Source organism: Porites lutea, chromosome 6 (genome assembly GCF_958299795.1).
Source record: "Porites lutea chromosome 6, jaPorLute2.1, whole genome shotgun sequence".
In the NCBI taxonomy this organism is placed as follows: domain Eukaryota; kingdom Metazoa; phylum Cnidaria; class Anthozoa; order Scleractinia; family Poritidae; genus Porites; species Porites lutea.
This window is the reverse complement of record NC_133206.1, coordinates 10,989,448-11,016,513: the sequence shown is the minus strand read 5'-3', so window position 1 is coordinate 11,016,513 and position 27,066 is coordinate 10,989,448. Positions and strand designations below refer to the sequence as shown.

General features: G+C 36.9%; 3 protein-coding genes across 6 annotated transcripts; 2 read left to right on the top strand and 1 right to left on the bottom strand.

The window, feature by feature from the left end:
* Positions 1–926: 926 nt before the first annotated feature.
* LOC140940539 (SPRY domain-containing SOCS box protein 3-like) lies at positions 927–4,456 on the bottom strand. 3 transcript variants are annotated; one of them, XR_012166358.1, is made up of 3 exons: positions 3,955–4,251; positions 3,030–3,145; positions 2,286–2,425 (listed from the first exon to the last, which is right to left on the bottom strand). XR_012166358.1 is itself a non-coding variant. In XM_073389522.1 (2 exons), exons 1-2 carry the CDS (start codon positions 3,956–3,958, stop codon positions 1,722–1,724), a joined length of 708 nt encoding a protein of 235 aa, XP_073245623.1. In that variant the 5' UTR covers positions 3,959–4,230; the 3' UTR covers positions 927–1,721. The 3 variants fall into 3 exon arrangements, 1 of the variants encoding a protein (XP_073245623.1); XM_073389522.1 differs by lacking the exon at positions 3,030–3,145 and having other exon boundaries at positions 927–2,425; positions 3,955–4,230; XR_012166359.1 differs by having other exon boundaries at positions 2,287–2,425; positions 3,038–4,456.
* Positions 4,457–5,804: 1,348 nt separating this feature from the next.
* LOC140941600 (SPRY domain-containing SOCS box protein 3-like) lies at positions 5,805–11,708 on the top strand. Of its 2 annotated transcripts, XM_073390620.1 has the most exons (4): positions 5,946–6,087; positions 8,581–8,696; positions 9,618–9,808; positions 10,601–11,708. In XM_073390620.1, the coding sequence occupies exons 2-4, from the start codon at positions 8,666–8,668 to the stop codon at positions 11,084–11,086; spliced, it is 708 nt and encodes a 235-aa protein (XP_073246721.1). In that variant the 5' UTR covers positions 5,946–6,087; positions 8,581–8,665; the 3' UTR covers positions 11,087–11,708. The 2 variants fall into 2 exon arrangements, with proteins under 2 accessions (XP_073246720.1, XP_073246721.1); XM_073390619.1 differs by lacking the exon at positions 8,581–8,696 and having other exon boundaries at positions 5,805–6,087.
* Positions 11,709–14,063: 2,355 nt separating this feature from the next.
* Positions 14,064–25,745, top strand: LOC140941599 (cytohesin-1-like). The gene is made up of 15 exons (XM_073390618.1): positions 14,064–14,252; positions 16,068–16,141; positions 16,792–16,856; positions 17,757–17,826; positions 18,244–18,362; positions 18,995–19,075; positions 20,536–20,648; positions 21,389–21,462; positions 22,464–22,538; positions 23,100–23,211; positions 23,557–23,633; positions 24,599–24,670; positions 24,786–24,870; positions 24,974–25,043; positions 25,491–25,745. The coding sequence occupies exons 1-15, from the start codon at positions 14,201–14,203 to the stop codon at positions 25,567–25,569; spliced, it is 1,218 nt and encodes a 405-aa protein (XP_073246719.1). The 5' UTR covers positions 14,064–14,200; the 3' UTR covers positions 25,570–25,745.
* The last annotated feature ends 1,321 nt before the right edge of the window (positions 25,746–27,066 follow it).

Genomic DNA, 27,066 nt, shown 5'->3' with positions numbered 1-27,066 from the left:
ATCTTTTTTTCTACACATCAACTGAATTCAAAAAATAATGATCCAGGTTTGTTACTTTACACAATCTTAGGCACTGAAACCATTTCCTATCATTTTTTGCCACAGATGGCAAAAATGGATTTTGATAATTTGAAACTGCAAAAATCACCAATAAATTGTTGTTAGTGCTCCACAGTGAAATCTGTTTGATATCCTCTTCATAACTCTACAGGATTTTTTTTTTGTATGGTTAAAGGCACTAATATTATTTATAACATTAGCACAGAATTGACTGAAAACAGCAAAATGAATAATAATCACCCCTCTGACATAGCCTCCTAAATATTTTAGGATCTCTATGCTATTTTAACCCCTTAAGCCCCAGTATCCACATACAAATTCTCCAAACTGTTTTCCTTACATTTCCTTAAAGAATGAGTTGAGAGAATTTGATAAAAGATCAAGGCATTTTTACTTGGATGATCATTTTATTAATTCTCATAACTTATCTGTTGACAATGTATGGATATTGTTAGGAGAAAATTGATCTTGGTCTCTATTGGGACTAAGAGGTTAATGGGATACAATGTTCAATTTTATTTTCCCTCTCTTAAACACGTATGGCTTGCTGTCCTGTTTTAGAAACATAGTGTAGTCAACATTGATATCAAAGAACTCGTGTGGATGTAATATTTAGCCCAAGGGGGAAACAGTGCATAATACCCTTTCAGTTATCAGCATTGACCCTCTAAGCCCCAAAATCCAACACAAATCTCCATGCGTAACTCCTCAAGGAATTAGTGGAGATAATTTGATAAAAGATCAAAGCATTTTCCATTGGTGATCATTCTCATAATGTTTTCTCTTTATGACAAATAGATATTTTTAGGAGAAAAATGATATTGGTCACTCTTGGGACTTAACAGAAAGGGCTTTAAACACAAGAATTCAGGAAAACAGGATCTTTTTATTCAAATATTTCTTTTCCTTTTGTATTATACAGTTTTCATTGCAATTGTGTGAGATCAAATAATTATTTACAAAATTACTACCGGTAGCTATTTTAGTCTTTTTCCACTTAAATATGATATGGTTGTATTTACTAAGTAACAAAGTAGTACCATGCTAATCTTATACAGTACAAACTCAACAACTTTGACTCTAATGAATAATTAACTACCTACTGAAAACACATTAACACATTTGAAAAACAAAGGTAACACATCCAAAAAGTACCAAAGACAAATAGGGAAGATTTAATTATTATCTGGCCCCAGTCGCTCAAAAAATGAATAGCGCTAACCACCAGATAAATCACTATCCAGTAGATAAATATTAAGGAAACCAATAAATATATTATTATTGCATTAACCAGTGGATAGTGAATTATCAGGTGGATAGCACTATCCACCTTTTGAACAACTGGTGCTGGCTGGTTATCCCAGATTTTGAACTTTTCAAACAAACATACGAAATTCCCTTGAAACAAAAATAGAAAATAACTCAAGCCTCAAAAAATGTGACCAGTTGTGTTTTTCTTCTTCACTAGCTGCATGAATTTTTTAACACATAATGAAAACTCAAACACATAGAATGTTCGACTTGTTTAGTGACAACAAACTAATGTGAAATGTCAGCATCATATAAACCACTATGCTAATGCTTATTAAAATGTTTATGTACAAATCATTTACAAATTTATGTACAGCAGATAATACATTCAGAAATAACACATGGACTAACTAAATCCCTTTTAGAGACTGACATATACCTCTAGGAAGGGGAAGAAAGTCTATTTTGTCCTTCTTAACAAGTTTGGATATTGTCATTCGACATTGATCTTGCAACGACACATACCTACAAGTACTGTCACAGAGCTCTATCTCAGAAAGAGTTGACGTAGATGAAATTATTGGGTATAGCTCACATGCTTTGTCACACAGTCCAGTAAAGGCAACTCCTAATGGTCTTCCATTCATAAAGTATGACAGAATGCCAGCATCCATATCAAGTAATACGCCGATGACGGTAGAATCGTAAAAGGGTTCACAGTATCGTCGGGCCTGGCCATTGTGCCAAACCTTTCCTTTATAAGATAATCCCCAACTTTGATCATCCCTTCCAATCAAATCCACAAATTCGTAGTCATTAGTTTGAAGCACAGCTTCCTTTGTCCCCACACCAATCATGATTGATGTGCCAAAGACAGAGCTTAGCTTGACTTCCCAGTAATGTTGCCCATGTGTGAAAGCTTTAGTACCACGGACACCAGCTGTTCCCGTACTCTCAATCACTGGATCAATGTAAAAGCATGCGACTTTGTTATTAAGGCAAAGGTACACTGATGGTGACTTGTCTTCACTGCTCCACACCCACGGTTCATGGTATGTATCAGACCAAGAGTGGAAGGAGGCTGGGTTTGTACTTTGTTGATTGGAAAGAATTCCTGTAATAAAATGAAACAATATTCCAATGAGCCATTCTGTTGATTAACTCAAGCTCACAGCTGCATTGTTCCACAGGACAAGTAATAACTGTCGTAAATGTTAAAGTAATGGTAGGCTGTATTTCACTCGATAGACTGCTAAATTCAAAATTTGTTGTGTGCTGATTCATGGCAATAAACTTTGCAAAAACTGTTAGCTTCTTTTGGTTTTTAAAAGGTATGTTTTAATTTGGCCTCTAAGAGTGATAATAAAATTTCCCTTTCAAGAGGATTTTCTGCAAGTAATTCATCAATGGCTGTTCTGTTTGCTTTGAAATCTTCACCTCTCAACCCACAAAAATGATGAATATCTTACCAACCTTGTTTTCTTGGTCCCTACTGTAAGTTAGGGAACCTTGCTATTTGTGCTCGGATTTATGGCTTTTTACCTTGTACTTGGCCCATAAATCGGGGCAAAAAACTTGGTCCTCATTACTTACAACATGGACCCTGAACTCAGTTAGTACAGGGTATTGATCTGCCTGCAGATCTGTCAGACCACTTAAGTACAACCACAACACTGACATTTAACAAAAAAGTCAGTTCAGGATTGTATGCACTTTACCTCAATACCTCAAAAACACTTCCTTTTTCATCAAGACTTGCGCCTTGACATGGAGAAGGAAGTTCAACCATTAGAAGACCAACAAGTGCGTTTAACTGTACATCTCCCATGTGCAGCTGAAATATAATAATATGCCAGGCCTTAAGTTTAATTTCTTAACTAACAGCTAGTGAATTCCATAAGCAATAACTAGGCTAACAGTGATAAAAAAATCAACCAGGTATATCTATGTATGTGTTAGATTACTTAGGGGAGGGTAGACAGTTAGGACTTGAATAAGATCCTTCTTTTCGCCATTAACTTATTAAAAAGATTGACGTTTTCTCCCTCGGAAGGGATGCAACAACTGTGAGCTAAATCTATAATCAAACTCTGACAGCTCGCAGAAACTCTGAGATTCATTTAATAGTTCACCTTCAATAGGATCATCAACCTGGAACTTTTAGACAAATCGCTGCGAACCTTTGATAAGTTCGAAATCTTTGACCACGGCCACGATTTGAAGCTCAGTACAAATTGTGTTAATAACAAAGAAAAGAGTTATTGTTGTTCGTTCAAGCTTTAAAAATACTGACCGCTGTTTAGAACGAGCTGTACAAAAGACAATGACGGTAATATGTGCATTAGAGTATGTTTTTTTTTTAAAAATCTCGAATGGTTGGAAGTATAGCTTTTCCTTACGGTTTCCTTTATTCCCCTGAACGCCGAACCTATTTCATGTTAAGTATGTTAAGGTGAAGAATTGCACAGAAATTATTACAGTGTTTTTTTCCAGATCAAGTAATACAAGGACTTCAAAATTCAGATATAAATATCAAACGCACAAACGCAAACAAAGCAATATGGTTGACATCTTTCGATGCAAAGGGCAGAGTGAGAATGACATTGCAAAGTGAAAGATGTAAAAGTAACCTGCATTGCTTACCCATTTTGTACTCCGGGGATAAAAACTTCAGTCTGATGTAGGACTTTCCACAACCTACTTGTACGCAATAGCTTCCTATCGTAAAAATCGAACAGGTTTTGCACTTTTGCTATATATCGAGTCACGAGAAGGATATCTCTCCAAACTTACGCTTACTGTTAATTCGCTGAAAGAATCTAGGTTCAAGTTTTTTGAGAGCCTTTAAACCACGACTTAAACTATCCAAAATGCGTGTTTTGAAGCACATTTATCTCCCTCACTTGTTTTGAGCGACATAAATATTTTGAACCGGATGAGATCTCGTGACCAGCAATAAGCGTATTTGATTGGCTACATAGAAGCCCGGAAAACCGGAAAGGCTTGATTTTTTGTAAACACTGCGAAGACGTAAATACTAGATCAAAACAAAGATACGTGACTGCGGCGGTAGTAACTCCGGGGTATTCACTTATTTGGCCTCAAAGGGTATGTGCCGCAGAAAAGAGTCTGGTTTTAGGGGTTCCGAGTCAAATCTTAAACTGGGTCGGTTCAATATGTTATTTCCCTATTTGTCGTCTTGAACAGGGTGTCCTTCTAGACCAGAAGCCGTGAACGGGGCGTCAACTTTGGTGGTGTACATGTGTGGTTAGTCCTTGGTAGCACTGCCCCACCCAATCTTCCCTTACGATCACCCCATCCCCCCGCCCCTTCCTTGAATCGTATTACGCATAGATACTCCTGAGCGGTCTGGCAGTGCCACATGACGCCGATAAACATTTTCACATGTTTTCACTGGTGTTTCCAACAGTGATGAAGACTGATGAACAATTTTAAATTCCAGCAAGGAAATTTGTAATGGCTCTGCAACTTCTGCTCTGTACAGAAATGCAACGAGGACCACTAGTAAGTCTAGAAAGATATGCAAGGAGCGTTCCGTGACGACACTAAGGGCTGCGAGGGAGACCAACGGAAAGCGGTCAATCCAGTTTTATACACATGAGACAATGCATGATTACAAGTTTGGAGGCGGGACCAGGGTGTGTAGAGGGTGTGTTAAAACAAAATGATCAGGACTTGATCACGGTGAATTTGCGCATCTCTGTTCAATAAATATCTATAAAACCAAGGATTTATTTTTTACTTTGTTTCTTTTAATAAAGAAATAATAAGTAAAAAATACCATAAAGCATTCCCCATTTTCTGTGCAAAGCCGTCGGCGTGAAGGTGCTGATTAAGGTTTTTTGGTTTTGATATCCTTCACCTTATTAAAGGACACTTTGTTTTCTGCAATCAATACTACTTCTGTGTTTTTTGTGATCCAGACCTTTGTCTACGGCGGATAGCCCTACCCGAACTCATTGGTCGCGGTTTTAACGTCATTTTGTAGCTCTCGGAAAGTTTATAAACTTATGCCCTGGGATTACAACTCTTGAATATTCAATCAGATTACGAAATTGTCCAATAATTTATCTGCAGGCGCGTATTCGTTGAACGTATTTTTGCTGAGGCTTCCAAAAACTTCCTCTTACGAAAGAGTTCACCAAAAGTTCGCGTATCCGTGCACTCTCGCTCGCTTCGCTTCACCGCACCCGGATGCTGCTGACGCAATATCGTACGTCTTCTACTTCATCGTACCTCACGTTTTCCTTTTTAGATAAAATTCTTTACCCTTCATTTGAAATTTATAACCAGAAACTTATCCCTTTTCTCTGTATAACTATGAATTTTCAATTCTTCATAAATATATAATTATTTGTCATGAGAAATTAAAAATGTTGTGTGAATTAAGTGCCTCAACGAGCCCGCGATAACAGGGGAAGGACAGCAGATAACCAAGTAAGAGTATTAATTTTTGACGTAAACAAGAAAGCTCAGTTTGAGCAAAGCTAACGAAGAAGAAGGTTGTTTTTTATATTTTCACGCGAAATTGGAAAAGCTTTTTCTTAAAGGCTTAACCGGTTGGGAACTCATTTATGGCCTTAGTCCACACAAGTTATTACGCGCATCCGTTGGAAAACTCGCGACTTTCGCAGCGCGAACTTCTGGCGCGCATTTTCGGCTACCCAGACCGGGAAACCGAAGACGAGCCCATGGAGGTTGAAGAATGCCTCAGTGATTCAGGATCGGACCATGAAATGGACGAATATCATAAAGGTATGATTTCTTAGTTGTGTTCGTGGATAGTTTTATAACAACCAAAAGGTGGTCGCGGAGGTTTTGGATCGAAAAGTAGAACGTGGATCTTTGCATGCATGAAAGCAAACATGGGGTAATGAAAATTAAATATGCCGAACGTGGCGTTTTTGTCCGTTTCATTCTTCACTATCCAAATCTTTTTTGTGTGTACGTTGAAATTATTTTGGCCTCTCAGTTGAAGCACAAATGATTGAGTGTATTTTAATTGAGCTTTATACAGCGCTCTTCTCGAGGAAAACGAACTTTGTACCGTCACAAACACGAAACGACAAGATTTGCATATGCAAAGCTAAAAGGCTATATATGTAAAAAAAAAACAGCTGCTTCCCTCAAAGATCCTTTCAATATAGAATTAGAAAAGCCTGTAAAATTCTTTTACAGCAAAAGTTTTTTTAAAGGTTTTTTCGTATTTTTGAAGTAAATTTTCCCTTGTGTAAAAAGAACAGAACAGTTTTCCATGCAGTTTCCTGTCCGGTCGGCATGAAAACGCTGAATTGTGCATGTTTTCTCTTGTCGTTCGTGCTGCAGCTTTTGGAAATGATATTGTTCAATTACCACATTTTATTCCTTCACGTGATCGTCTTGTGGCAATATATGCTTTCCAGTTTCGTGCCAAAAAACGTAAAATTTCGTTTTCTTCGGTGCGTGCACTGAAAACTCTTTGGGCGAGGTTCGTCACGACCAGCTTGTTATTAGAAGTGGATTTTTACCGGCTTCTGTCGAAATGCGTAATCCGCTCTGACAATCATAACACATAATCCTTTAATACAAATTTATAGATATGTCAATGTTAATGGTCTTCGCATTGAGTCGCTCAGAAAGCCGAAATTTTGAATTTCTGTGCGGCTTGGTTCAGCTGAATTTTAAATTTTTGACATATTTTTGATCCAAGAAAATAATTTTTTATTGGTACGCTTGGAGTGTTTTGCTGATGTGTAATCTACTAGCACTAGCTTTAAAACAGCCACTCGACAAAAATGTGAAGATTTGAGATATTTGAAATGGGTATATTTTATTGCTTGTTTTCAATATTATTATAAAATGTCCTCGCCCTCTCAGAGGGGTACAAATGTTCCCAGTCTGAATTTCAAAACCAGTCATTTGGCATACCGAGGAGGAGGACATGTTCCTGTCAGTATATTACTGTTGAGTTTGTTTCGATAACCTGGGGCTAGTGGATTTTGTTTTTTGGCTAGTAATTTGTTTTTTGGCTAGTGATACCGAGGAGGAAGACATGTTCCTGTCAGTATATTACTGTTGAGTTTGTTTCGATAACCTGGGGCTAGTGGATTTTGTTTTTTGGCTAGTGATTTTTGTTCTTAACACTCGACGGGCAAGTGCTGTTTTTTGGGGAGATTCAAATGGATTGTAAACAATCCTGATAATCAAAAAGGGTTTGTATAGGTAATAGCATGATTAGTAGTGATATTTGACATAAATACCACGAGTGATATTTCAAAATTGTTACACGTAATTTCAGGAGCCGTTAGGCGAGTGAAATTTGAGACAATTTTGAAATATCACGAGTGGTATTTACGCCAAATATCATGTACAAATCATGCTATTAATTGTTTATACTACTACCTGCAAAAGGTTGTAATTTTCACATGCAGGTATTTCAAATTAAGCTGAAAAACCACTGCTCTAAGCCAATCAAATTGCAGAAATTTCTCATGTAGTAGTATAATGGAGCTAATTGAAATGACTTGTGGGCTAGTATTTGCTAGCTACAGCTTGCCCGAATTGCAGGCTGTAAAACTGACTTTCTTTGCACCCTGCTTAAGCAACAAGAACATTGACGTCCTGGATGTCAAAAATGGCACCCGGAAGTTGATATTTTCTCTCTTTTAGTGTGACTCGACAAATTCGTACATTGGGAGTTAAAACAAAGACTGTTAAATTCGTTGTGTGAGATAAAAGTGTTCCATCAAGTGAGACATCAAACTTCTGGTTGCTATTCATAATGTCTGGGATGTCAGCGTTCTCTTTGCTTAAGATCACGGTGTAATTTGTCAAATGTCGCTGCTTCAAGGCCATGTCACCTGTAGGGATTTTACCCTTACTGGGCCTGTATTATCAAGGATATCTGTCTGAAGGTATTCCTGGAGACTATTCTTTTTTTTTTTACCACATATCTGCTTGTTTCATGACTTTGTAAAAAAAACCTTCAAATTTAACCACACTTTCATATATTTAATGTTATTTAGCATTGACACCAGGAGAAGGGAAAAATTTTTGATGGAATGAAGGAATTTCTTAAATTTAAATTTCTCAAACGTGGTCAAGACTTTACAGTTTTACCTTTTTTCAATAGAACTGAGGGAGAAAAGAAATAACCTAATGGGCAAATGATCCAAAACCAGCTTGCAACCCCTAGGATAAAGACTGTTAATGCACTGTGTTGATAACAGAAAAATCAAAGTTAAGGCCTGGCATATTATTATATTTCAGCTGCACATGGGAGATGTACAGTTAAACGCACTTGTTGGCCTTCTAATGGTTGAACTTCCTTCTCCATGTCAAGGCACAAGTCTTGATGAAAAAGGAAGTGTTTTTGAGGTATCGAGGTAAAGTGCATACAATCCTGAACTGACTTTGTTGTTTAATGTCAGTGTTGTGGTTGTGTTCATTCATATTGTTTGTGCAGTGTTTTTGTTGTACTGTATTGTAAGTTTTTTGTGTTTCTGTCATTTTATACATTCATAGAATCCTTTAGCTTCATTTGCCATTGTATTGGCTGCAGCTATTTGGCAAAATAATTAAATTGGACAAGCCAACCAACTTAATTCGGACAGAATTTTTTTGAAGAGTAAAATTGATATTTCCATTATTTGTTTTGGCAACCTGTTTATACACACAGTCCATGCAGAGGCAACTAAGATAAGTGGTTGTTCTTCCTTCTCCAGTTGAGACTTTTACAAGTCTTGATAAAAAAGGAAGATAGGCCTCAAACTTAGGTATAACTTGTATGGTAGGAGATGCTCAAATTTAATAATTTTGTTCATTAAGTTCTTTTGTTCCAGTTTGGTTTTTGATACGTTGACGCATAATAATGAGTTAAAAAACAAATTGTATGAAAATGTAAATTATGCTTATCGGTTATGTAAAATTAATCTCTTATATTTTTGCTCTTTGCTGTTATGTGTTGTACCTTCATATTATTCTAGTACTTTTCAACTTGAAATTGTAACCAAACTATTGCCATAGAAATGCTAAATACTGTAGAGTTCGTTACTTGTTTTGCAAGCATGAAAAGGTTAAGGAAATTGTAGCTGCTTAAAAAAATTATTTAAATTGAACATATCACTTGTACTGAAGTTGACTTATTTTAGTATTGACTGAAGAGAATAGTTTCGATGCTGTCCTGTTTGTATGCAAAGATGTGTTTAAGGAATTGACATTAATAAGTTCAAGCTTACTCCATGCAGCAGTTTAGCTTTGCCTGTAGAATAAAGCTTAATTTCCCTTTGTGCTACATTATTTTGCAGATTGTGAATGGAAATGGGATCCTGAAACACTTTCGTCATCAGTATGCCTCACAAGAGGCAATAAAGAGGTGCTCTTTCACCCAGATTACAGCTGTGGAACTGCAGCAGCTAAAGGCTCACAGCCCCTTACACCAGGGGGAGAATACTATTGGGAGATTAAGATGACCAGTGCTGTCTATGGTACAGACATGGTAGGTGACATGTGACAGATTGTTTTAGAACCATCTGACAGAGACAGAAACAGACAGATTAAACGGACATGGTAGTCAGTTCTGGATTTGGTTATAATTTACCAAAGTGACTCTTAAAAGACCTGCTACAGTCAAGACAACTAGCTGGCACCGTTTGTTTGGTGGGCTCTTGCTTTCACCCTGCAACTCCAATATTACTCTGATAAAGTGACTTTCTTTGTTGGACAACTCCACAGTAATCAGGACAGTGACAAATGTGTTGTATATACCGTACAGACTGACATACCCTGTTGACATTGACAAACTTGATGCACCTAACACAGAATGCTTGCAATAATGACATTCGCTCTCAACAAGCTACAATCTTCAAACAGTGATGCTCTTTATGCTGTATGGACTTACAGTTGACAGAAGAACTAGACATTGTATCCTTTATTTCTTCATTACGTGGATAAGATTCTGCACTTATTAAGACATCTCCTTTTTGTAATCCAGGAGAAGCCAGGCTATTGCTTAGTATACGTTTTTTTAGAGATATTTAGCTCCACAGAGACTTTCAAAAAAGTGGTTAATAATATGAATAGTTGTTTTCTCATAAGTCAACGTTTCGTATCCAAATATCCATCATGGTAGTGATCTCTGTTGTTTTTTGCTGGGAATTAAGATTTGTACCATTTGACTAATACAGAATTTTGACATAAATGACATACCATACAACGGGGTGACTGCATTTACATGGATCTGTATGTGAATATAGTTAATTCATTAATTTTTTTTATGCATTTTAACCAGATGCTGGGAGTATGCACAAGAGACATGGACATCACTCAGCATAAAACCTCCTTCTGTAGCCTCATTGGCAAGGACAGTAACAGTTGGGGGTTATCCTACATTGGAAATTTTCATCATAAAGGAAAATCCCATAACTATACTTCAAGATTTGACCATGGTTCAGTAATTGGTATCCATTTGGATGCCTGGCATGGCAAGTTATCGTTCTTTAAAGACAATGAGCCACTAGGAGTGGCTGCTTCAAACCTTACTGGCAAAACCCTATTTCCTGTAGTTTCTTCAACTGCGGCAAGAACAAAGATGAAGCTGCAACGCAGTTCTTCCATGTCTTTTTCTCTACAATATCTTTGTTGTGCCACCATTGGTAAATGTCTTCCAAATCTTAAAGCAGTGGAGAGTCTGCCCATCCCCCCAGGGGTGAGGCGACATCTTTGTAATGAACTAGACTGGGTGGTGAAGGTTCATTTACCATCAAAAAGGAGCTGACACAGACACATTAATTACACACTGTTTTAAGTTGCTTTTATTTTACAAAAAAACTCAACACTGGGCTTCAGAGAGCTTATCAAAGACCATAGAATGGCGTAACTGCTTCTAAATGACTGTTGCTATTATTCTTTCTGTTTGGTGAAAATCTTGTTGAAATTAGAAACTAGGAGAACTTTAAATGTTAATTCAGCTATTTGAACGTTCTCAAAGTCATGGTTATCCTATAGGCTTAAAACGTAAAATGACTGGAGTCTTGGCATTTTTTCTTATGGAGAACTTGGAAAGATGGCTTTAGATTTAAATATTATTGTTGGTATTTGTAAGTTTCATAAAAAAAAGAGAACCAACAGTAAAGTGTGAGTAAATATGAGACAGAGAAAAAGGTGCTATTTATTATGTTATGCATTTCAAATCATGTTAATAAGTGTAAATAAGTAAATAATGGTATCAGTTTTTGGGTTGGAGAGAGAAACTAAGTTGATTGATAACAATAGATCATTTGTATTTTGCAGAGTTGTGTTTATAAAAGTCTTTTGTTGTTCCTTTTCAATGTTATTGTGAACAGCCCAGCTGTTAATCACAGAGTTTATAATAAAAAAATACAAGTTGAACATTTAAACGTTTTACTGGATGCCTGAAGTAACATATCAATCATAAGACAAATACGGTCTGCATTTCCTCTGTTAAGCGTGGCTATTTAAAAACTTGTCTAAAAGGAAGGGTACTCGTTGGAAGGAGGGCTCTTAAAAGATAACAGCATTTTGAAAGTTTCATTTAATATCCAGATACCTTGAAGTTGATTTCATAGTTGGCCAGGGAGGATTAAGTAATATATCATTGTACCTTGCAAGAAAGTGAGCATTATTTTGATGAATCTGCACAAATGATGTTAACTTATCCGAAAGGAATTCACCCTCGTCTAGTGCATTTAGACACTTGGCCTTTTTATGTTCCCCAGGGTATAGGCAGGATTTTTCCGGCGGTGCAAACTATTTTACAATCCCTGTACCCACTCCCCCTTCCTCAAGGTCCCAAATCCCAAGTCTTTTCCAGGTCTTTAGGGTGTGGCCAAGGTATCATACCTTCAGCTTCCCATCTGTGCGCCATTGTACCTAATTTTCTCTAAATACCGTAAATCCTCTATTAAGCCCCCCCTCTCAAATAAGCCCCCCTCTCTAATAAGCCCTCCCCCCCTTTTCAGAGGAGGAAAGTTAATAAGCCCCCCTCTCTATTAAGACTCCCCCTCCCCCAATCCTTATTCTTCACAAAAAAATTAACGATTAACGTGGATTGATCAGTTATGGTTTATTCAGGCTGGAAGTTCATATTGTTTTTGGTCTTCGGCCGCCTGACCTCCAACTTCATATACTTAACTTTCTCAACTTTGCGCTCTAGTTCTCTGTGGAGAAATACCGTATCATAAATTTCAAGGTTGTTTATATAAAACACTTAAATGCAAGAGATGAAAAATGTAAATATAAGAGGAGTTTTCCAGAGATTTTCGTTTGTAAGTTGTGTACGACAAATCAATACAGTACAAGTAACCATTCTCATAACAATTACCGAAGAACATGAGGCCGAAAGCACATTTTTGAAGAATAAGAATTTTGTTTTTGTTACTTTTAGGCTCCCACAACTGAATTAAATACTTTTGACAGTGACTTTAACTGTACAACGCGTAAGTCTACTCTATCTCATACCACGGTATTTTTGCTACAGGTGATGCGTTTTGCTAAATCAAATAAGCCCCCTCTCTTTTAAGCCCCCCCTCAAAAGTGCTTGAAAAGAATAAGCACCCCGGGGGGCTTAATAGAGGATTAACGGTATATCATTTAATGAATCACTTCACTTTGCTAAAAACTGACTTTTGGGTGTGAAAAAAGCTTGTTGTTTTGGAAAAACATCATTTAAAGGAACAAGCAGACTTTGCTTTTTAAAGTAATTATTATTGTGCTCCATTTGAATGTTTTTTAATTATTATCATTATCTTTTTATTTATTTATTTATCATTACATTTTTTACCATCGCACTTTTCAGGTATGCACGGCAGTGTACCGTGCGTACAGGTAGCTACACCCCTGTTAAATTAGGGACTCTAAACTGTAGCTGCACAGTAAGTGAGTGCAACTGTTGCTAAACAGTGTGGTGGTTTTGGTGTTGCTAGAGAGCAGCATGTAGTGACAGTCCTTTGTTTGGACTAGATGTCTTAAATGTATCAAAGTTTCACAGTAATAGCCAAATTAAATAAATGCAGCAGTGCATTTACATGATTTTCACTACTCAGCTGGACAACACACGACTATGCCATTTTGATTTGTATAAAAACTCAAAACACCAAAGCCAGACACGGAAAGTACTTTCCCCGCCCCCCTCACCCCAAGAAAGAGCCAACTCCATCCAACAAAAATGTGGGGGGCGGGTATGTTTCCGCCCAACTCCTTACAGTTATTTTGCATACACTTATCTTTGAATGGAAACAATTGTTTTGGTGAGGGGGGTGAAGAGTTGTATGACATTTCAGACTTATGTTATGCACAAGTCATTGACTTCCCCTAGCGATAGGACTACGGGCCAACTAGGGGGTTTGCCATAAAATGGGCAGAGTAAAGTTTACAATTTCCCTGGGGATTAGGGGAATTTGACAAGACAAAGTCCCCTTCAAGTTCTTCTCAATGAAAACTTCCCCTGATATCTTCCTCGTGGGATTCATTTAAATGTGGGGACCTTTAATGATAGTCTGCGTAAACAACACTGTCAACAAAGACCACAAAATTTTGAATTCCCCAACCCCTTTGCTTTGAAGTTAAAACAATGCCGTCAATTTTCCCCTCTCCAGGGACAGAGAAACCCATCCATCCCCTCGTTTTCCCCAACATTCCTCTGGTTGGCCGCGGGTGGTCCTTTACACAGAACGCCGGTTCTTCTCTACGATGCAGGAAATCGCCCTCACTCTGCATTATGGCCTGGGAACAAGTCAGTGCAAAAATTGACAAACAAGATGGCGCCCAGGTAGGGGTTGTTCGTCGGAAGTGCTTGGAATAGATTACAATTTGGTCTTCCAGAGAGAGAATCTGAACTTTATAAGTCATTGTATTCGGGAAGCAAAACGCTATGTCGACGGCGATGGTTGCAGAAAGAATGGAGTCCACCAAGGAAATGAACGGTGAGCCTATTAATTTTCGATGTTCTGGCATGCACAAGTTTTGTCTCACGATGATTGCAGGAAGTAGGAGTTGTTACCGCGCTTTTTTCTTTTTTAATGTTGAGACTGTTTTTCTAAAAACTGGTTATTAAATACACTGGTGTGAGTGTAAAAAAGGGGGTAAGATTTACCGCAAATTTGCAGTTGAAACTCAGTTAGGGAGGTTTGCTGAAAATAGCCAACCCCTCTTCATACTTCGCTCATGTGGCATTTCACACACAAAATTTTGTGGTTTTTCGAAGCTATTAAGTTTACAGCTGTTTATATATAGGCTAAGGAAATTCGTTTGGAAGAAAATTATATGTACGGCATGTACTTTTCAATTCTGGAAAACATTGTAGTATTTGTTGTAATTTGATACTTGTTTAAAATTGGCTATCGATACATTCGAGAATTCTTGTCATTGATATCTAAGATAAATAATTATTACCGATGCTTACTTTGGATTATACCCCACATTCGAAATTTCTTTGGCTTACTCTTTTTCTCCCCGCTGAATCTTTTTACCCATTGTTTTTGTGGTTGACACTGTTTCAAAATTGAAAGTGAAAAGATATCAACAGAGAAGATTTTAAAGAGTTAACAATTGGACCACATTGAGAGATTTATTTACTCACTTCTTTTTTGAAGACATTTATTACTGTACCATAAGTGTAAGAGATTTTTGTGGTTAACATTCCCATGACAAGGAGGGTATCATACTGAGGTTTGGAGTCATTTTGTGTTAGGTGCTCTTGTATGAAGAAGCATGTTTAATTTATTGTTGTGGGCTCCTCTTGTCACCCACAATCCTAATCTCCAGGTTGTTATTATGCATGCATCACATTTATGTACCCTATATAGCCTGCATTCGTTTGGACTTCTGCTAAGAATAAAGGAATGCACAGAACACAATTAGATTACACATGTTTGGACCTTCTGTCACTCGTAATCTGATCACGCGTGTTTTGACTGTCACTTGAAACTTATGCAAAGCATCGCAAATAAAATGGAGCAAAAGCGTTTTGACCTTCTATCGTTGCCGCCCACACTTTGTAACCTCTGGTTATTACTCATTCATTCCCCTTAGTGGTTATTGTAAAGAGGTTTTTTTTATGTCAGGGTTATGGTTTAATCTGATGGCCAACATGCATTTAAATAATATGGACACTGAGAGGGCCATAGAAAGTGTCCTTATTAACAGGGTGTTCATATTAAGTGGGTTGAATTTAGAGAAAATGTAAGGACTTTCTTTGCCCAGGGACAAAGCAAACTGCGGGTGTCCGTAAAGCAGGGTTTGACTGTAATGCAAATTGTCATTGGATTTTTTTCAGTTTCTGGTATCTTTAAGCCCATTAAGCTCATACCCTGATCATGCATGTAACACCCTGCCCTCTGCATTATCTATAAGGTCTAATCGTTTTTTTATAAAAGGGTTCAGCAAATGGTAGAGACAAAGTCATTGGTCTTGGAAAACAAGACGAACCAAAATGGATGTAAAAAGTGTCTATCCCAGTCTTGAGTCACTGTTGTGAAGTCTCAAATTTTTCAACAAAAGTTTCAGTATATCTTAGCCAGTCTTGGACTTATTATTTGTCACCCCTGATAAAAATATGTCTAGAGAAAACCTGATAACTTATGAAGTGTGCGTGATCCCTTTAATCCCCTAAAGATGCCACCCTCCCTAAAAGTTTTTCAAAGATTTTTCAAAGCAACTTTAATAAACCAAAATCATTTAAATCATTCTAGTGCTTACAATGTATTTAATTTTTTATCTTTTAAATCCTGGTGATTTAGGTTTGACCCCAAAAGAAGAGGCACTCCTCACGGAAATAAGGAAAAGAAAGTCGGAGTTGCTGGATGAAATTCAGGTATTGAGCCATATAACTTAAATGTTAATTTAAACAGAAGTTTTGTAATCACTTTTGGAGTTTTCACAGCGAGTAGCTTAACTAACAGACAGCAAATAATATTGCAACTTAATTAACAGGTCAATTAACAGTCTAACACTACCAACTGACAATATACTGTACAACTCACTTTGAATTTGAAGATGACCACTGTACAAGTTGTTGAAACATCAGTTACTGTCAACAACAGTCCTATTTCAGTGGCAGATCCAGACCTTCAGATAAGAGGGGGGCCCCAGTCTCAAAAAAATCCTTTTCGGCCTTTTGGGCCTCATTTTGGTCTAAAAATATGGGAAGGGGTGGGGCGGGGCCCCCTGGGCCCCTCCCCTGGATCGGCCACTGTATTTAGAACTATACTCACCAATCGATCATATTCAACCCTTATTCTGTTGTTACTAAACAACTGTATTCTTCTTTGATGAAAATCAGAATAATTAAAATCTCTGTAGAAACTGGCCATATTTTTTTTAGCAATTCAGTCCTTGAGTGTAGAGTAAAGGTCTCAAGTCTATGCAACCTAGATCATTGAAGCTTGTTTGTTTTGTGGGTTGTTTCAGGGCTAACTAAGTAATTGCCTTTGTCTGACTATATTTTTCACTAATTTGTTACAGCGTCTCAAGGCTGAGATTGCGGAGGTTACTGCAGAAATGGACAGTGTGGATCAGAGGGAAAATGGGTAAGTTGAATAAGAGAACATTTTAAGCTGCTCAGACCATAGGAATCCTACAGGGTAATAGTTTCAGTTGTTGTACATACCTCATCTTTTTTTTACTTTACCATAGACTTTTGCAATCAAAAGGTGAAAACCTCTTTATTTGATGAAACATTTCTCCCATCACTTGAATAAAGCTGAGAGGGGCTGTTATAAAATGCAGTAAATGTATGAGATCACATTTTGCATCACAATGCCTTGAACGGCTTTTTTGGTCTGCCTGTGGTAGTACAAGTATAAATGTTAACCTGTGAAGGATAGCAAATTACTGTTAGACTAGTAATTGAAGGTGTGGGGCCAACAAGCCTATTATGTCCAGTTTGGGGCCAATTTTTTTCTCTTGGTCAAAGTTGCATGGATTTTTTGTTTGCCACCTTTGATACACACTAAGGAGGCCCTGTTAGGGTAAATTCCGACATTACATGGACTTGAAACAGTGACATAGGACAGCAGAAATGGTGACAAGCTACACAAAGATGGGTTGAACTGTGACAGTGACAGAGAAAAGCGCAAATACCAACAGCGACATGGCTTCCTCCTCAATATGCGAAATGACAGTTTTTAAGATTCAGATGAGGGACATACGTAACCCCACTAAGAGGACCTCACTAAGAACTACAACTTTTTTATCTAGTTTTTGCATTCAAACTAAAGGAGAAAAGTCTAACCAAGTGATTTTATTTTATTTGCAACACCTTTTTAGTACATATCATTGGTTTGGTTGTTTTTATTATTTTTTATTTAATTTTTTTTTTATCAAGTATTGAAACTATAGCATGCATGTGTTTATCCTGTGGTCTTACCACCCTGCTGATGTACGTATAAGACATAAGATCTCTTTGTTGAAACAAACTGTTTTCAAAGTTCTAGAGAAGACCCAAGGGCTAAGCAGTTATCTACTGGAAAAAAGAAGTTCAACATTGATCCTGATAAGGTAAAAAACTACTGGACCCATTAGTCAGTAGTTAATATTTTTCTCCGTAAATGCTTTATGTTATTATTATTAGATTTTGATTGATTGATTGATTGATTTTTTTAAATTATACAAATGAAATTCAAGACATTAGTTTTGAAATTTAATGGCTTAGATAATTAAGTGAAAAGAGTGGTGTTAGACATGACCACAGCATGCACCAAGGGTTCACTAAAGTCAGTGGAAAAAAATAATACCAACAGCTGTAAAGTGGTTGTGGTCGCTTATGAAAGTTGGTCATTTACAAGAGGTTATAATTATAGGCTGGGAAAATTTTGATGTTTTGGATAGGTGGTCACTCGTGAAGGTTGGGACTGTATGCTGTTACTTGTGACGTATTTTAATACTTAATTTTGACTTGGTCTTTCTGTCTTACAGGGATTGGAATACCTGATCTCTAACAACTTGCTGAATAACACCCCAGAGGACATTGCTGAGTTCCTTATGCATGAAGAAGGCCTAAATAAAACTATGATTGGAAATTATCTTGGAGAAAAGTAAGAAGAATGGTTATTTATAAACAAAGTACATGTTAAGGCAAAGGCAAACACCTGGAAGCTACATGGTTATGGTTTACCAGGGGTACAATGTAATTCGTACACCACTAAGAAAATGACTAATTATAATATACCATTTTTCCTTGAATAAGAACCCACTCTCTAATAAGCGCCCTTCCCCAAATAAGCACCCACCCCTAGGCCATAATGTCAAAGAAGAAGCCCTCTTCCCCCTCCACATGACTTTTAGAAATAGTAGGGATACAGGAGGAATGCAACAACCTGTATATCATTGACGAGGATGATTTCAATGATGATGAGGTAATCAACATAAACATACATACCAATACATTAGTGTAAAATGGATAATGGGACTACGGTAGGCTTGCGTACTGACTTCTGTTTTAATGAATGTTTATTGTTTATGCAGATAATGTTGTAGTGATTGCTTTGGGTTTTCAGTTTCAAAAAGATTTTTCTAAAATTTAATTACAGTTAGTTGAAAATAATCTGTCAGTCCCAAGAGAGGTCGACCTAAATGTATTTTTTCATTTATATCAGTCTTAATCATTATTTTCATTGCCTCCTTGTACAACTTAAATAATAATTATTTCATTAATCTTAATCCACAGTGCAGATTTTAACTTGGATGTGTTTCGAATCTTTGTGGAACTGCATGATTTTAAGGGAAGATCATTGGTAGATGCCCTGAGGTAAATTCCATTTGATCTAATATGACTTTTTTGGCACAATGCAGCTAGCTTAACATTAGTCTGTGAGCAAGCTCTCATGGGGTTTTCCTGGGGGTAGGGTGGTGGGGGAGTGAAGAGGGGAAGGAGAGCTTACACTCGTGTCTCATAAATTTGAATATCTGCATCCCAGAATTCATTCATTCATTCATTCATTCATTCATAACTTTATTTATTTCGGATTGTAGAGTAGCACATAGAGCTAGTATCCCCGAACTACATAATATAAGAACCGACAAAAAAATTATTTATAGCGTCATAATATAAAAACCACCAAAAAAACAACAGCAACAACAAAACAAAATAAAATACACAACTCTTAGTAAAAAATTTAATATAGTCTATAATATTGCATTTAAAAGAAGCAAGCATTTCAGACATTCCGATATTATCAGTCAGGTTATTCCAGGCATGAGGAGCAAAGTATCTCTATGATTGCAAACCATAGGTGGTCATCTTAACATGCAATATTTCCAGCTTGTTATAGCCCTCTCTCAAATCAGAATAGGTTGCGAAATGCTGATTGGTTGATTTCTAATCCGGCAATGACGCAAAGTTCCCTCAGGAGAGTTACTTGCCGGCTAACAGGCTAGACACCTTCATTGCCGTGAAACCTTTCAAATATTTCACATATTGCTCTAACAATAAGATCTCTTTCAGAGATTTATCACTTTTAAAATTACACTATGGGTGGGTAATTTGCTAGTTGCTTTAGCTTCTTTGCAGTAGAAAGAAAAGGACTTGCGGTAGAGTTTATATTGTGGCAGGGGGGAAAAATGTATAATTTTAGCATCTTATGCAACAGGCAAATTGAGTTTGGTGTATTCCTGTCAATTTGTAATCTGTTTTAATAGCAGGAGAGAGATGCAATTTATTTAGTTGTTCTAGACATCTTTGTTTCAAAACACTTTCGGAGGAACGATATTCTGAGTTCGATGTATGCCACAAAGCTTACAAAATATCCTGTTGTCTCAATGCTGAGGGCTGAAGCTGGCGCTAGCAGTGGTTTGCCACTTTTTGAATGGTCTTCTTTTGATCTGGCACCCTCAATGACTTGCCTATGAAAACGAGAACTCAACAATTTTCTGGTGTTTCATCTTGTCACTGCAGTTTCTTTTACTCGTGGGAAATTTATCTTTCGCACACTGTTTCTATGTTTGTTAACATTCGACACATATTTCCACTCCATGCCGATTGGCCAAAACTGACAGCTCTGTCAATGGCCTTAGCCACAGGGGACACAGAGACGGAATTCAATTCCTGAAACGTGACTGCAAGCTCTCCCTCCTTTTTTACCCTGCTGCCAGAGCGCCCCGGGAAAGCTTGCTTGCAGCTTAACATGTTTTTCTTCAACCCTGTCAGGGTGAAATGAAAACAAGTAATGGCTTTTTAATACAACTTGTATTTATTCGATGACTTTGCAGAGAGTTTTTGTGGAGCTTTCGTCTTCCTGGTGAGGCCCAGAAAATTGACAGAATGATGGAAGCGTTTGCCAAGAGATATTGCGATCAAAACCCTGGAGTGTTTACGTCATCTGGTATGCCAAAAAATATTACCACATGATATAAAGTGTGATTATGATAATAATAATAATAATAGTAATAATAATAATAACAATAATAACAATAATAATAATAATAATAATAATAATAATAATAAGGGTTTGAATATATTATGAGGCCCTCTAAGGGGGGGGGTGGGGGTGGGGTGAGGTATGTCCCTAGTCTGAATTAGCCTTTCTTAGAATCAAGAGATTTTAAAGTGAAAGTAACCAGTTTGAATAGTTATAAGAAAGAGTTTTTTTGATTGAGATTTGCTACATACCATATGGTATATACCATAAATCCTCTATTAAGCCCCCCTCCCCTCCCCTATTTATTCTTCACTAATAAGTGACAGACTGTATTAATCAACCACGACTGTAAAACTTCTTGTAGACTGATCCTGGATGGTTTTCTTACCAACTGGAAGATCGGATTTGATTCTGATCCTCGGCTGCTTGACCTAAAACTTCTTGTGCTTCAGCTTTTCCACTTTGTATTCTAGTTCTTTATGGAGAACTGATACCATCGTTGTTTCTAAATTAAATAACCCTCCCCCCCCCCCCCCCCCCCACAAGGCTGCTTTCGGCTTTAGGAATTGGGCATTGGGAATTTATTGTTTGGTGGTCACTCAACTAAATCATTGCATTGTTCCATATGCTGAAATGACCAATTACCAAAGCAACCTTTTTTGATGTAGCTGTATGAACAATAACTAGTTTTTCCTGACCAACAGATACCTGTTATGTTTTAAGTTTCTCACTTATCTTGTTGAACACAAGTCTTCACAACCCAAGCGTCAAGGATAAGGTGAGATGAAGACTTTACTTCTACTTACTCTGTTAGGTTATAAAAAGTAGTTTATTATATATTGAAGATGGACCATTGAAAGTTATGGAGAGAATTAACCCTTTAAGTGCCAATAGTGACCAAAATCAATTTTCTCCTAACTATATCCATAAATTGTCAAGAGCAAAGTCTACGAGAAGTAACAATAAAATGATCTCACAGAGAAAAATCTTTGATCTTTTCTCAAATTCTCTCGACTGATTCTGTAAGGAAATGTATGGAGATCAGTTTGGAGAATTTATATGTGGGTATTGGGGCTTAAAGGGTTAACACATATATTTTTGCATGCCAATTTTTTCCTGTTTCACAGAAGGCTGCAATTAAGTTTTCATTCACCAGATATTAATGAGATGTTAAATCTCTGTTACAGCAAGCCCCCAGTTTAAGGGCACCCAAGGATGGTTTTCTCCTAACTACAGTGAAAACACTTTTTAGGCTATCCACAGTATTATTTTTAGGTCTCTAGAAATGTATTTTAAGTATCCACTATATTGTATCTGTTTTGTCATCCTAGGGGAACTTGAGTCTTTTTAAAATTACAAGGGCCTCACTTATTATTTTCCCAAAAACAATAGATGCTATTTAAAGAATTATCAAAGTGAAAATTTTTCTGCTCTCTCCATTACATTTTTTAATCCAAAAAAAGGTTACTTTTTCTACGAAATATAGCTTTAACTAGGGAGAGAAATGAAAAAAAAATTGAACTTCAAAAAATCATAGGGAATTTAATAGATAAGCTTCAAAAATCGTAGATAAATGGAATGCTCATCTAGGAATTTTTAGCTGCCCCTCATACTATAGAAAATTCTAGGCAGTAGTTGCTTCTTCAAACCATTATTTTAGAGAAAACAATATTGTTGGGTGTCCATGACAGTTGGGGTGACACATGTACATTATTATGTATAGGCTTACTGCCCTGTTACAATGAATGGTGGTTTACTATTCCACTTTGCTCTTTCCAGCCTACCATTGAAAGGTTTATTCAAATGAACAGAGGAATCAACTGTGGAGAAGATCTTCCAACTGACATTCTGACGGTGGGAACTGCTTGCTACCTTTGTCATTGTTTTGCCTTTTAAATGTGCAAACAAAATAATGATGGTTCTGACTTGCATTCCATTATCAATATTCTTCTTGTATTGGTTAAGTGTTGGATATACCCATTTCAGACTTCTTGACTTTTTTCGCTTATGAATTTTATTATTTTAAATTCACCTAAACTAAAAGTAGCAGCCTGCCAGCAGGACCTTTCTTTTACTTGCTTGATTTTGGAATACTTGAGAAAGACTCAATATTAATTGAGTAAGATCTATGTCGAGCATTGTTCCTGGGATGCAGTTTTGAACCCAGGCCTAATAGCCATGTGTTTGGTACATCGGCTCAGTCATTACTATAATGTTATCAATGAATGGATGCTGCACTTGGTCACAGGGCTGTTGTCACTAAGATTTCAAGCTCTGCGTTAATATAACAACTAGGTGGAATTCAAACAGCTAGGAATAACCAGGTAAAGTGTACTGCGGCATGATCCATTTGCTGCAGTAGTAATGAAGATTAAGATGGTATCATTTTGTTTAATGAATTTTTGCTTATTGTAGAGCTTGTTTGAAAGCATCAAGAATGAACAATTCAAGATCCCAGAAGATGATGGCAATGATATCACCAGAACTTTTTTCAATCCAGATAGAGAAGGCTGGCTCACAAAAGAAGGTAAAATTTGATCTCCCGGGGTATCGATTCAGGATGTAATTCTATTTCAATAACATCCACTCACCAAGGCGTTGCAGATTTATTGAAGAATGTTATTTCCCTGTCAGATTTATATCGTTCTTTAATGTTTTATTTTCTGCTACCCTCAAAGAACAATATTTATTGCATTTCAATTTCATTATCATGTAATCTCTTACTTCACTGGAGAAGTGATAAGCCTTGGTTTTCAATGTCAAATATAAGTAATGAGATCTACATGTAGGTTACTTCAAATATTCATGTTTTATGTTTCAGCACCTGTTTTGTAAAAAAAGTCAATCAATCAATTTCTCACTTTATTTTAAGGTGGTTTGCACAAAAGTTGGAGAAAGCGATACTTTATCCTAAAAGATAACTGCTTATATTACTTCAAGAATGTCGGGGTAAGAAAAAAGCAGAGTAACTTTTCAAATTCATCAATAATTCATGAAGAAAAGACAAATTTACTGAAAGGACTTTAATGTTTAATGAGTGTTTGGAATGCAGATGAAAAACTGCTCATTTTTGGAACCCTTAATTTCTCCTTCTAAAATCGTTTTGTTTGAGAAGTTATATCACCTCAAAGTTCGTCAAAAATACTCGGCTGCGCATCGTATTTTCAACTCTCTTCTCAGTGTTTCATCTGGTGATCAAACACTGCGTCTCATGCTTGATATATTACTTGACTAGGGTTTTGTGAGTATCCTGATCCGCGGGATCACATCATGGTTACCCTTTTTGTCAAAAATGTTGTATAAAAGGGTAAGGAGCAGAGGGGCTGGACCTTGGGTTGGTGCCTCTTCCTGTAAGAAAGTAGAGTACTTGCCATTCCACTTCCCCCTACCAGGTCCTGGTCATTGCTAACCAGTACATACATACCCACCCTTATTCTCAATTGTTGTAATAATGAGGGAGTTCGTGCAAGAACGTCCTTAGGCTTTTTAAGTCATTTTTTACAGTGCTTTAAAATTGCTTAATTTTTTTTATGTGACTTTTGTTTTAGTAAACAAATAAGCACTGTTCAGGACTTTTTTTCGCTAGTTTGAGCTTCGTTTTCGAGAAATAAAGTGTGCAAACAACTCTCACTTTCCTAGCGGCGTTATTTTGCTCCCTTGTAGATGTCTAATTGTCATTTACCCTGCGATCAAGGGTTTCTTTCTGGCATGGCTTTGCGTTTGCGTGGCTTATCATTCCGGTAGTTGGTTTGCTTACGCCCTATTTCTCGCGGGGTGTAAACAAACCAACTACGGGACTGACAAGTCACGCGAATGACTTCGTAAATGCTAAAAGCCATGCCGGAAAGAAACGTCTGCTCGTAGGGTAATTATCATTATGAAGACGTAATTAATGAATGGTTTTTATTTGACAGGACAGGGAGCCTCGTGGTATTATTCCCTTGGAAAATCTTCAAGTGAGGGAAGTCCAAGATTCCAAAAGAAAGGTAACACTTTCTCTGCTAGCTTTAGATGAAAAACAGTTAAATAAGTTAAAAGGTTTATATTGCAAGATTGTAAGTATTGTAGCTAACTGTACTCTGCTTTTGTTTCTTTTTTCAGTATTGCTTTGAGATATATTCTGCGGATAATTCTTCTAGTCTCATAAAGGCTTGTAAAACAGACTCCGAAGGAAAAGTTGTGGAAGGTCTGTTCTGATGAATAATACAGTCACTGTTGAGTACTTTGTTTCTGCCTTATTAGCGTGATGTTCTTTCCAATCTGATAAACCACTGTTTTGTTTTTTGTAGGTCACCATGATGTGTATCGTATATGTGCAGAATCATCTCAGGAAAGAGAAACTTGGATTGGTTGTATAAAGTGAGTTTCATTTTGATGTGTCCAGGCTCTTTAAAGTACACGTTTTCTTGAGTAGAACGAGGTGAATTCATTCCCTTGGCAAGAGCATCTCTAAGAAGCAATTAGCCTGGGTACTAGCAAACGTTTCCACGCGAGTTTGTCGAGAAAGTTCGGACGAGTGCAAATTAGGGGAATGAAGGTGAGGAGTGGGGGGGGGAGGGGGGGGGGAAGAGAAGTAAACTCCTCCTTCCACTTTCCCCTCCCCCTTCGATTTCGATCTGCCATTTCTTTTGCTTCCACTCCAGCTTTCGCGCAATGGCTCGATTGAAAACGCTTGCTACGCAGGCTAGGATGTGCAACTCAGTTAAATGACATCTTGGATTTGTCATTATCTTCTAATCTTCTTCCTTGTTTGATTATAATCACAGCATAATTAAGTTTTCAATTTACTCCTTTTTTTTTAATCAGGGCCAGTATGATATTTGATCCATTCTATGACATGCTTCAAGCAAGAAAGAAGAAAGTAACGCAAGCGGCATCAAATTGAGCACGCGACGACTATCCGGGGCTAAAATTGGTTTATTACTAAACAAAAGAATAGGTTTACAATAAAGAACTGGAAAATCACTACAAACATAAAACTAGTTTGACGTCACTAATGTATTACCAAAGCCAGTAAAATCAACTTTTGTTATCAGTAATAAACTGCAATGCAAATTTACATGCACAATGCTGTTTTTACCTTTTCATAGATTTAATTCAAAAATATATATATATTTCGAAAGCCAATTGCTAAAGAGACGAAAAAAAGTGTTTTTTTGCTTTGGTAGACATCATGTTCTTTTTGAGAGTGAAGGTATCGACAGATTTGGGTTAACTGACAGGTAGACTCCGTTGATTATGATAATCCCGAAAACTCTCCTCTTATAACTACTGAAGCGCCAGTGTATTGTCAGTGTATTGCTTTTGTTTTCCTTTTTCGTATACACGCGTTTTTACCTTGTTAGCAGTGGTTTCTTTCCAGCATGGGTTTTATGTAATGTTTAAAAGTCGTCTGCGTCGCTGCCATGATTCGCGTAGGTTGGCTTGTTTACGATTGTACGTCCCTGAGAGTTGATGTGAACGACTTCGTAAACTGGGCTAAAAACCATACTGGAATGAAACCACTGCAAGTAGGGTAGACGCTTTTACTTCTTAAAGGGGCTGTTTCACGAAGATATAGCCTTTTTTAGGTCGATTTTTTACTTAATGCCTTTACCTATTCAAAAAATACTCCACACCTGAAGAGTTATGAAGAACATATCAATAAATATGTCACCAGGAAGCACTCACCATTATAACTTTTTAGGTGATTTTTGCAAGGATAGCATTAAAACTTAAAAACGTTGGCCCAACATTTCAAGTTTTAATCTACGTCCATTCTTACCATCCATAGCAAAAGACGACTTGAAACAGTTTTGATGCTTGAATATAGTTTTTAATAACAAAGCTGTACCATTATTGTTTTTATTTCAACTGTTTCGGAAAACGTTTTCTTATTTTGAAAACATAGCAAATAACGCGACGTAGCCCCTTTAAGAACAAAAAATGTGAGAATAGGAGGTTGTCTCTCTGGATGTTTTTTAACCTTTACAAGCTATCATCCTTGCATATGATTAGAAATAGTTCAAATATTGTTGATCATTATTCAGTCCGTTTAGCTTTTGTATTCTCAATCTTTTTTTTATCTTAACATTGTCACAGTTTTACAATCATGTACATATTATAAGTAACAGATAACCGGGAAAATTATTTGCAACGTAGGTTCAAACTAGATATACTGGTATCTATTAAACTGGATGCAGGGGAATTGATTAATTAAACGTAACATTTCCAGGTCAACTAAGAAGTGTTTTTATTGAAAGTTCAGTGCTTATAGATGCTCTTTAAAAGGGAAATCACAATCCCAACTCTTTATTTAGCCTGTGTTTAGGTGTATCCTATTTATAAATTCAGAGAAGCGAGACTAAAGAAAACTTCAGACTTTCAGAAAAGAAGGCATCCC